This window comes from Stegastes partitus, unplaced genomic scaffold (assembly GCF_000690725.1).
Source record: "Stegastes partitus isolate 25-593 unplaced genomic scaffold, Stegastes_partitus-1.0.2 Scaffold1574, whole genome shotgun sequence".
NCBI lineage: Eukaryota > Metazoa > Chordata > Actinopteri > Pomacentridae > Stegastes > Stegastes partitus.
The window spans coordinates 1-11739 of NW_007579305.1; the positions used below are offsets into that span (position 1 = coordinate 1).

General features: G+C 41.1%; 1 protein-coding gene across 1 annotated transcript; it reads left to right on the forward strand.

Annotated features, from left to right (window-relative positions):
* Positions 1 to 544: 544 nt before the first annotated feature.
* LOC103371373 (protein AMBP-like) lies at positions 545 to 3269 on the forward strand. The gene is made up of 6 exons (XM_008300680.1): positions 545 to 1177; positions 1431 to 1486; positions 1855 to 1939; positions 2379 to 2546; positions 2776 to 2949; positions 3096 to 3269. The coding sequence occupies exons 1-6, from the start codon at positions 1084 to 1086 to the stop codon at positions 3119 to 3121; spliced, it is 603 nt and encodes a 200-aa protein (XP_008298902.1). The 5' UTR covers positions 545 to 1083; the 3' UTR covers positions 3122 to 3269.
* The last annotated feature ends 8470 nt before the right edge of the window (positions 3270 to 11739 follow it).

Genomic DNA, 11739 nt, shown 5'->3' on the forward strand with positions numbered 1-11739 from the left:
TTTTTTGCGAAAAACGACATTGTCATGAACTCACTAACAGAATAGGTGGACACAAATGCTTGATTCAGAGTAGGTTCAGGCAAAAGACAGGTTTAATGACAGTCAGGGTTCGGTACACAGGAATTCAGTCCAACAGGCAGAAGTATCCAAGAATCGGCGGGCAGAGACAAGTTCCAAAAAACAGAATCAAGGTCGTGAACAAACAGGCAAAGGTCTCCAAAATCGTCAGACAAGAGGCAAGGTCAAAAAAGCAGAAACAAGGTCGAGAACCAACAGACTGTGACTTAACTTGAATAGACACTGGTACGAGGACTGTGAAGTGCAACAAACTGGCGACGAGACAGTGAGACACACAGGGTAATATACACGAGGGAATGAGGGTAGATGGGAAACAGGTGCGTGGAGGTAATCAGGGAACAGGTGAGACGAGACAGGTACAGGAAGTAAAACTAGAACAGAACACCCAGTGAAATGATTTCAAAATTAAACAGGAAAGACGAGACATAATGTGCAGACATGAACAGAAACTTGACAGACATGACAGACATGCTATAGTATGACTTTTTTTCCCCGACCAAAACACATATGTTTTTTTTTTTCAGGAAATACTTTCCTAAGGTGTTTTCTACCACATGCATTACACTATTTGCACGATTTACTACATCCTGACACGTTTTCACAACATTCTGAGACGTGACCTTTTTTGCAAAAAACGACATGCTATAGTATGACTTTTTTTTTCAGGCCAAAACACAAAATGTGTAATTTTTCAATAAATACTTTCCTAACATGCTTTCTACCAAATGCATTACACTATTTGCACTATATGCTACATCCTAAAAGAACACAACTCATTTTCATAATATTGGATCTTAAGTGAGATCATTTAAGCGTCTACTTGTGAATTTTTTGAAAGAACATCCTTAAAATTGTATTTGAAGGTGAAGTTTGTGACTCTGGAGATTATATTGTATGGATATTTCACATTTACAGAAACAGGACTGTGACAAACACTCTTCACACCTTCACACTTTAAAGTTTTAATTTACATCTAAATGATTTCCGTCCTCTTTAGGTCGAACCATGACCGTGAGACCGACTGTGCTGGAAGACTTCAAAACGCTGGTCAGAGAACAGGGCATGAGCGACGACACCGTTATCATTAAAAAGGACAAAGGTAAACACACACAGACCATCACGTACGATAACACTCTTATAAACATGAAGCATTCAGACGACACTTTAAAAAGCAACAAAAACATATATCAAAATTACTCTTCAATTTATTTCTCATTTGTATAATTCTTTGCTGTATGGCTGCAGAAAAATCTAAACCCAGTAACAGCACAATAAGACAAGAGAAAATGTTAAAAGTATTTACTAACTAAATTGAGGCATTAATGACGTGTTTTCATATGATTTCTGTGCAGGTGACTGTGTTCCTGGAGAGCAGGTGACAGAGCCTACAACGAGGCCGGAGCCCCAGGTACTGAAACATCTACTTTAACTGACGCATCTTTCGATTATATTGTCAATAAAACACATCTTAACAAATTCAATCAGCGTTTTATAAACTTGAGCTATTGTGTGATTTCAATATACCGGCTTTAAAATTATATATAGTATTATTAGCAATACTAGTAACAGCAGCAGCATCTATTAAAAATATATATGTACCAATAAAGAATGATTGAAAATAAGCCTTCCTATATAGATAACCTCCATTATAAAATATGAGCTTTTACAAATGACATTTGAAACGGTGTGAGGGTAAACATGAGGCGGTTATCTCAAACATTTGGTGCTCGGGGAGATGTTTGTCTCTGACTGAACCTGTCTGTGGATGTTCTGCAGCGGGTCAGGAGAAACGTGCTTCCTACGCTGGCTGCTGTAGACGTGGAGGGTTCTGGTGATGACACGCCTCTGTTCAATGGAACAGGTAAGAGATCAGCCTGGACCCCGACACACTCACATATTATTAATATGTCTAATTGATCCCTGACGTGTGTGTGTGTCTAACTGTTCTTTGCATATCTCAACACTTGTACTTCCGATCTACGTTAAACTTGACTGGTGTGCTGTTAGAGATCCAAGAAAGTGTGGTGCTGAAGTGTAATCTTTTGGGGGTCTTTTTGGCGTCCACAGCAGGCCTTTAGCTGCACAGGGAGTCAAAAGAATCACAAACAGTCCTCAAAAATGGCTACGACACATTAAAATGAGACTTCTGTCAAGTTTGAAGTCGATCAGATGAGCAGCTGTCAAGAAAACTGTCTAAAAGACAAACATACGGACATAATTTAAAGAGGATTTATGCTAAAGGAAGCTCAGAAATCCTGATTCTGATGTTGTGAGTGATCTGTGTTGCTCTCTCTCTACAGAGGCTTGCAGAGCAGCCCCGGACACAGGACCCTGCTTTGGGATGCTCCAGCGTTACTACTACAACTCCACCTCAATGAGCTGCGAACTCTTCAAGTACGGAGGCTGTCTGGGAAATCAGAACAACTTTGAGAGCGAGAGAGAGTGTCTGCAGAGATGTCGCACTGAGGGTGAGGAGTGAAACTGTAAACATGAGAATTCAATACACACAATATGTAGGTGTAGGTAAATGTTTTCCTCATCTAGTAATGACGATCAGCACTCTTCTGTTAGTGTTAAATGACTCCCTGTCTCTTTTTGCTATGTGTAGATGTTTTTTCTGCCTTTCAGCGCCTGTAGGTCAAGAAGAATTCTTCCTGTTTTGATGCCTATTCATTGGTCTCTCTTTGCTCTCTCCAGCTGCGTGCCGCTTGCCCATGGTAGCTCAGTCCTGCACGGGGCAGCCACTTATCTGGGCCTTCGACTCCTCCGCCGGTCTGTGTGTGCCCTACAAGAAGGGCTTCTGCCAGGGCAACGGCAACAAGTTCTACAGCAAGTCAGAGTGTGAAGAGTACTGCGGGGTGGTGAAAGACGGTGAGATGGACACAAGGAGAAGCTGATGCAGGATAAACAGCACAGCTCTGTGAAGGAAGACTTATTTATGCATCCATGCAAATGTAACTCACCAAATATCCGTGTACACACAATAAAAGCATTTGTTTTGGGGTTTTATTTTGCAGGAGACGACCTCCCTAAGTCTAACTGAGTGACACGAGGAAACATCGCCGCTCACCTGCTGCCGTTATTCAGAAATTCAAGAACCAGCATCATTTAAAGTGCACTGCTCAGAAAGATGATTTTGTCTCCGGTGATGTTATTTCACAACAGCTCCCCAATAAACTAAATCAATCCAGGTGGTTCTTGTTTGTTATTGTTATTTACTATAATCCATTTTTGCTGTATTTACAGACTCAGAGTTTCGTAAGGTGGAAAAAATCATTTAAAAAATACATTTAAATAATAAACTAAAAAATGATAAAATAAATAAATGCATTTAAAAACATTTTAAAAATTAAAAATAATTTTAAAAATAAGTATTATCATTTTTATTATTTTATTTATTTGTCTTTATATTTCTACTTTTATCAGCCTTTTCTTTTATGGATTCACTTTTGATTAATATTACCACATTATTTATTTATTCTTCTTTTTATTTCCACTTTTATTTTATTATTCTTTTGCTGATTTATTTTGGTAATTTGGCACTCTCACTACTCCAGACTTTACTGTCATGCAATCCAAAGAAGAAACGACACAAATCAAAGCTCTTTGATTTTTATCATTGTCTATTTTCCACAGGCTGCAGTTGTTTAGCACTGTTGCCTCGTAGTAAGTTTGACGTCCCGGTGGGGGCACCGGTTAATTGGTGACTCTAAATTGTCCGTAGGTGTGAATGTGAGTGTGCTTGGTTGTCTGTCTCTAAGTGTAGCCCTGTGATAGACTGGTTACCTGTCCAGGTGTCCTCTGCCTTTGCCCTGAGTCAGCTGGGATAGACTCCAGCCCCCCATGACCCTGGTGAGGATTAAGGTGTAGAGATGATGGATGGATCTATTTTACACATACAGGAGGGAGGTGGGACTCCTACAGAGCCCAAGACATGAAATGGTCAAAATGAAACTAAATCATGGCGACAATATAGCTTTAATGTGCGCACAAAATACTAATTCGTTCGGATGTGATAGCTATATTATGGCCACAAAATAAGTATAATGTGTGCATGAAATGCTAATTTTAGCCACAAAGTAGGTATAATGTCCGCACGAAATATTGATATCGTTCCTGGACAACTGGGTAAGCAAATCAAGCGCACCTTCTCTGCAATACCCTGGTACGGGATCCCAAACAGTAAAGGACTAGAAAACATTTCAGGGAAGCACAAGCAGCAGTTCTGTCTGAGCAGCATCACCAGAAGGGGGCGACGTTGCTCCAGTTACAGATGGTCCTCCTGTGTTTCACTCGGTCCCAGTCAGATCCACATTCTCCTGTATTTACACAGCAAATGATGAGTCATCCAGCGCTGCAAAATCACCACATAACCTCACCGCTAGGCCTTACATATCCTCTCTCTCCCCTCCTGCGAAGGAGCCAGGCTTCCTGCTCTCAGTTCCCAGAGTTCCCGGCTGCTGGCAGCAGAACGCTGGGAATATCCGGATAGGAAGAGGAGGTGACATCACAGCGGTGACCTTCCGTACCAGGCCAGATCACCTGGTGCTGCCGGGACGAGAGCCTACCAAACAAGCACAAACACACACACACAGATAACCAGCGGCGCATGCTTTTGTTTCCAGCACACACACACATAAGACACACACAGTCACCGAGAGCGATCATGACACATTTTCACACTTTCCAGGGAAACACCGAGACAGAGGTTCCTAAGAAGACAGAGGAACCGATTACTTCAGCTGACATTTTCCAACTCTTAACAGTTTAAGTGGTTCCTCATATCAGACTTTTGAATTGTTGATCAACTTCTTTGTCAGGTTCTACTCATGTTAAATACAAATCCGTTGTGTTCTGTGCTGTGCAAGTCTACACTAACTTAGAAAAACAGAAGAAGACAGTGTCAGATTAACAAAGGTTAGGGGTAAGAAAGCAGGTGAGGAAAGAATAGCTTTTAGAACATTTGAGACATTTAGAGTGATGAAACCATTCCCCATTTGCCCGCATGAGCCTCCAGATTGTTCACCATCCTACTGGAAACATCCACCCATCCATCCATCCATCCATCCATCCATCCATCCATCCATCCATTATCTATACACCACTTGATCCTCACTAGGGTGACTGGAAACATGCTCCTTCCTGAAATGTTCCTTCATGAGCTCAGGATCCACACATCCTGAGAACACTTCTCTTAGAAGTTGGACATTAATAGGTGCACATTTTATTGTTGGTTACATGTTTTTGGTCAAATTCGTAAAAATCTGTGTTAAAGACAAGTAAAGACATTTACTCAGGCATCTTCCAGAAGTCTATTGTTGCATTCATTCTCTTCAGTATATCCATTTTATGCAAATTCACACATGCAGTCTGTGATGTTTCACACAAAAATAATGTAGTTTTATTCCTATTTGTTCTCATTTTCAGACAAAAAATAAAAAAAGACAAAAACTAAACTTGTCAGTACAGCATGGGAAGTGGACGTACACACTGCCAACATATGGTCTGTAGTGGAGATATTTACTGAGTTTTCAGTTAGTGTCTTTGAGGTTTGCATTCTTTAGGAGCAAAGACTGGAAAACACATAAACCCTCGCACAGAGAAAGACTCACAGATGCACAGCTTTGGATACTTAGAAAGAATACTTGTCCCTGATGAAAAGGATTAAAAGAGGAAAACTTAGCAGATGAGATATGAACAGGAGGAGACAGAACAGAGTGCTGGTGTTGTTTAATGCCAAAGATGGGAAGAGAGAGTGCGGTGGAGTTGTCATTTTATAAAATGACAAATGAAGAAGGGATTCTCTTTCTTCTATTGTCCGTCCAACGGAGGACCCCCTACACATCGTGGTGTTTCCCTCACTTCAGAGGACTTTATCTCATTTTCTACAGATGTAACTGAAGCGTAACCACTGCTAACCAAACCCACACCCTGAACATTCACTCACATCTCGTCACTCTCTTTTCTGCTTCAAGTTCAGCTCTTTGACTACGTTGCCAACCAACTGGCAGCCGTGAGCATTTAAAGACCCTGAGCTCCCCCTCCTCTAAACCCCAGCTGTGTCATCTGAGCGCGTTCACTAAGTCTGAGATCTAACAGATGGTTGTCCAAAAAGACAGAACTGGGATTTTCAGGTTTGAAAGAAAAGCTGGAGGGTCATACTTGTAAAATATTACTCAAGTAGAAGTAATTTTGCTCGTTTTAAAAAAAAACAAATCGAACAAAGGTAGCTGTAGTGAACATTGCAGCAGAGTAGTGACGGGTAGCTCTGTCCTAAATAACTTTATTAGGGACGAAAAGTTCAAATAAAATTTAAATGGAACAAGTCAGGGCAGCGTGACGCCAACAAGGTAAGTATGCAGTCTGGGCTTATTCAGGCGTGAGACTTAAAGTCGTATCCATTTAAATAAACACAGCAGTGAACATATCCCATTCAAGGGCGTCTAGGAGCAGAGGACGAGGAGAGGAGCTAAGAGCGAAGAAGAAGATAAGATAAAACTTTATTAAACTCGAAGGAATTTGCTTTTCTGGGAAATGCTAGAGAAAAAAAAGGGCATTACAAAAGAAACGCAGTCGGGCTGGTAGAGAAGATAAAGATGTAAGAATGATAGATTATTGAAAACAAAACAAGCACATTTTTTTCTCCCCTTGGAACAGCTCCAAGCTCGCACCACATATTTCATTATCTTTTCATGACATAGCTCAGCAGTTATTTCATTTATCAGCCTCCCTACATGACACCAGCATCTGGCAAAGTGACTTTAGACTTTAAAAACTATGACTCACCTGTGATACTTTGAATCCCCAGCTGTTGAACAAGGACTCACCAGGTCACAGGTCTGTAAAAAAAAAAAAAAGAAGCAACCGACTTATCTCAAGTATGACCTCTTGTTACCTTTCACAAGTCATACATACACAAATATATACCTATAACCTATTAGCTTACACCTTAAGATACATTATATGTGCTTCAAGCTGAATAATCAGAATCTTTTGCAATCAAGCTGCAACCAACGGAGCTAAAAACAAATAAAGCTAAAAACTGCAGTTCCTTGAATGGCCTCTTGAGGCAGCCCACAAAAGTGAGTAAATCCCCATAGACGACACATGTTAAAATGCCCAACTTTACAGCAGAAATAAACATGGTTACAGTTCAGTACTAAACTCGGTTTTGGTCTTTATTGCTAATTTCCCATTTCAGGACAATTGTACCGGTGTAAACTTGTATGTAACTCACCTATTTAAATTGTATTAAGGCTTGAAATTATGCATAAATAATAGCGTGGCTGCTGTGTGTGACATGTGGGTGTCGTCACAGGACAGTCTACGACCCGCCTTAGTCACCCCGTTGACTTAATGTACAGTGAACCATGGCTCAGACCCTCTGAAGCAATTTATATTTGTCAAAATGACATAGCTGGATTTTAAATGTATGACAGCGTACCTTTAAATGGGATCACGTTGGTTTGTGACACCAACTACCACGCCTGTTTCTCCTTCCTCACCTACTTTATACGACTAAGTAACTGGATCTCCTGGACCTGAACGTCTCCCACATGACGATGGATAGAAGTTTAATAAAAATGAATAAATGTGTCGTCCACTGGAACAACAGCGCAATGGTTTTCTTTAAAATAATATATGCAATTTTTACTAATTAGCTACTAAGGAAGGTTGATCGCTGATCCATGACAACATCTACAGTATTAGCTGGAAAGCTACCGTTAGCATGGTCTGAAGTGGAGGAATTTCATTGTATGCTGTTTTGCATACGGATAATGATACTGAAACACAGTAGAAGACAAAAAATAAAACATTTCAATGCAGAAAATCAAAAATTATTTCATGTTTGAGAATTAGCTCGTTGTTATCACACAACAAAAACGATCACGTTCAACTGCAGATCATACTGATGCAATAGTAAACACTTAAATTATCTACCGACAACGTGGTTTTCTTTGTAAACCAGGAGGTAGTTTTAGTAAATGGCACAACTGCATCTATAAGGAATCCATAAATTATTGAATAATAACTATTGAGAATATTAGTTACAGCTTTTACACACATTATAATGTCTGACGCATCCAAACTTTACATTATTGAAGGTTAAGTGACTGATTAAAGAATTAAACTAAACACTACTAAATTTAAACCTGCTTGTCGTTATTTATGTTTTCCAGAGTTGGAGACATTCGATTGTTGGTAAAGAATGTTTCATAAAAGGGATCAATTCAGCCAAGAATCTGCCATGAACGAACTCCTTTCTCCCTTTTGTGTGTATTCACTGATATGAGCTATCCAAGGCGTTCTCATTTATATCCTCACATATCTGCAGTTTTGTTCGACTGTCCTCTGTGTTGAGTCAGACTGAGAGTCAGCTCATGATGACAGTCAGAAACGTAATTTTTTCCGATTTGATTTGTAATCACAGACCAAGTGACCCTTGACCAACTGACCTCAAAAATATCCAACCCTCCACTGTCTCCCTGCACAGTGTGAGGCTGCGGGCCCATTCTGCTTTGATTGACCTCCCTTTGACACAAACACACACACACAGAGGGTATATGACCACTCGCTGCACTCCCAGACAGGCAGACACAATAGGAGACCCGGCACATTCCTTTCCCCAGGTGGCATAAAAGACGCAGCCAGATCAATGTCCTAATGGGCTCCAAACCAATGACAGACGATTATTAACCCCTGACGGCCGCGAGTTCCTCATACGCTCCGCCAGACTATTGTGTGGCCGCTGCGTGTTTGTATACTGACTATTGTGTGAGGAGTTTTTCTGGTTAACTCACTGGATGAGGGGCTTTAACTTTGTGATGCCATCCTAGGCGGAGACGAGTGGACGTTGACATGCACCAAAATGGGCATGGAAGGAAACTTAGATTCAAAGTTTGAGAATTAAAAAACAAGCTTATCCAACAACTGATGGAGCACCATGCTGTCCATGTTGTCACAGAAGAATCTCTGAACTTGCTACCAGACAGTTCCTGCTGCATCTTACATATATCTGACAATCTGCAGTGACAATGCTAGTAGATGCCAGTAGGACATATGTTTCCAGCAGGGAATTTCTATAACCTAAGATGTAAATATGACATTTAAGACATACCAAAGTGTTAGTGTTATGGTTTTCCTTCCACCACATTCCCTCGCTTCCTCACTTCACCCCCCAACAGCTCTCAGATTCAGCTGGAACTCCCTCATCCTCCTCCCCCCACCACCACCACCTACCCTCCATCGCTCTTTCTCCCCCCAGGCCTCCACTCCAATTCCACTACAGCCGTGTGTGTGTGTGTGTGTGTGTGTGTGTGTGTGTGTGTGTGGAGGGCTGGTGGTGGGAGGACAATGGGCAGTAAGGGGGCTAGTTGAATAGGACCATTGAGCCTGCTCAGCCAAACAGAAAATCATCTCCCATCTCACTTCAAAACCCACAGTTTCACTCTGTACAAGCAGGCCTTTATTCTCCATAATTACTCTCTGATACACATGTATACACACATGGGCACACACACACACACACACACATATCCATACATACATATAAATGTATATCGCTCGCATGCATATATAAATCTATATGAATAATTCAACCACGCTGACTCTTGACACGTTCGGCTCCGTTTAAATGATACCCTTAATTATTTCGTTACCAGCTGGAAGTTCACTTATAGAAAAAAAAAAAGGTATTTTATGACATTACACAGCTGGATGTGAGTTGTTAACTCTGGATGGGATGGTTATCAGTACACCTGTATACCTAGAACAATAATCAACCAACCTTAACAAGCATAATAAGCATTTATCAAGGCAGCAGGTGACAACAAGGTAGTTATTTGTCGCTCTAAAAGCTTTTTTCAGTTTGGAAAATGTGTCTATATTCAGAAATAAAGATGTCTTCTCTTAAGTAACTGCAATAATATGTGTAACCACCACATAACTCTGACATCACTATGATAAAAAACCATCTAAACTTTGTCCGTCTGAAGACACCTGCCCTGTTGTTCCAGAATCTGTGAGGCTCTGAGGCTGGACCGCAGCCAGAGTACAGTATGTACAGCTCTGATCAGCACCAAGTCCGACCGCGTCCACGTGGTACTGAAAGTCCAGACGCAATGTGTGAAACGTATTACTGGTGCGCATAGATGTCTGCAATCGTGTGCTGTTGCAGTTTCGGCCCTAAAGTGGAGCGTAAAGCCAAAATAGTCCTTCTAAGACAGCTTTTGATTTGTTATTTATCGCTAAGTTTTCATTTATTGTGAAGTCAGTCGTCCTGGCTCTGCAGAGTAGTCGGATTTCCAACGTTTTTTAGGTGCGCTCGAAACCTCCCACTGCTTTGTTTCTTATCAGTGGAGTCTGTGGAATCAGTTGCTACGCTTACAAGCTTTAACCGTCATTTTAAAAAACACTAATTAAATATATTCAAGGTTCTTATTGTGGCTGCTTATTTAATTGAATCAGAACTTTATCACGGCAGCCACATGACTGATTAAAACCTCGTCAAAATGCTGCACGTTTCAGTCCAATAAAGTTCAGAAGCTATAATCCGGTTAGCACATACTCGCACTCTATTTCAGAATTGACCGTCCATCTGCGTGGCTCAGATATAGGATGGGACCTGCACCCAGTCACCCTAGAAAGAGACAATTCAGCCAGTCCATATCGAGATTAATTTCCAAAGCCACCTAAGCCTTGTTTTCTTTTCTGTGATTGAAAAAATTGCTGCAGCAGCTGTGCCTCAATATGTGTTAACAACCTAATTCACTGTAAGCCCTTTAACAAGAGGTATTATCGTAAACAGCCTGTCAGACAAAGGCAGCCGGTCTTGACAGAGAAAGTGCTGTCGCGGAGTGCGGTATCACCGTCACTTTTTGTCAGCGCTACACTGGGCCATTTAAACTCCACCGAGCTCGTTAGCCTACATCCAGCCCCGCAGCCTGCTCATTGTGCATCGGCACACTGAAGCATTGTGTAGGAGGATAATCCATACCGGGTGACCTGTACACCCTGACACGTAAGGACAGTTAGGCTTAGATACGGGTAGATCCATCCATCCATCCATCCATCCATTCATCCATCCATCCATCGGTCCATCCATCCATCCATCCGTTCATCCGTCTGTCCGTCCTTCTATCTATCTATCTATCTATCTATCTATCTATCTATCTATCTATCTATCTATCTATCTATCTATCTATCTATCTATCTATCTATCTATTAGGAGTCAACAAAGACATACACTGCACTGTTCAGAGGATGTTTGCAGAATGTTGTCAGCTAAGCCGATTTTGTTCTATGATAACAAAAGAAGAACGTTCTCCAACCAACATTTGAAGATGCTGTGGAGGCCTCCAATGAGAGAACGTCAGTTATGAAACGTCTCTGCGATGTGATGCGTTAACGAAGGTACAACATTTTGCCTGCAACGTTCTGAAGATGTTTGGGGGAAACATTCTTTTCTAAAACATTACCGCAATGTTTGGATGTTGTCAAGGCAACATTCGGAAACCGTTTTAGGAATATTACTGGTCTGACAGTGCCTTCAGAGAAAGCAATCCTACCTTTAAAGCGAAACTAAAGAGAAATCCTCCCATTGAAAACATTAGTAGAGCTTTGCAGACCTTTCTCAGAACATTTTTAGAACAAAATAAATCC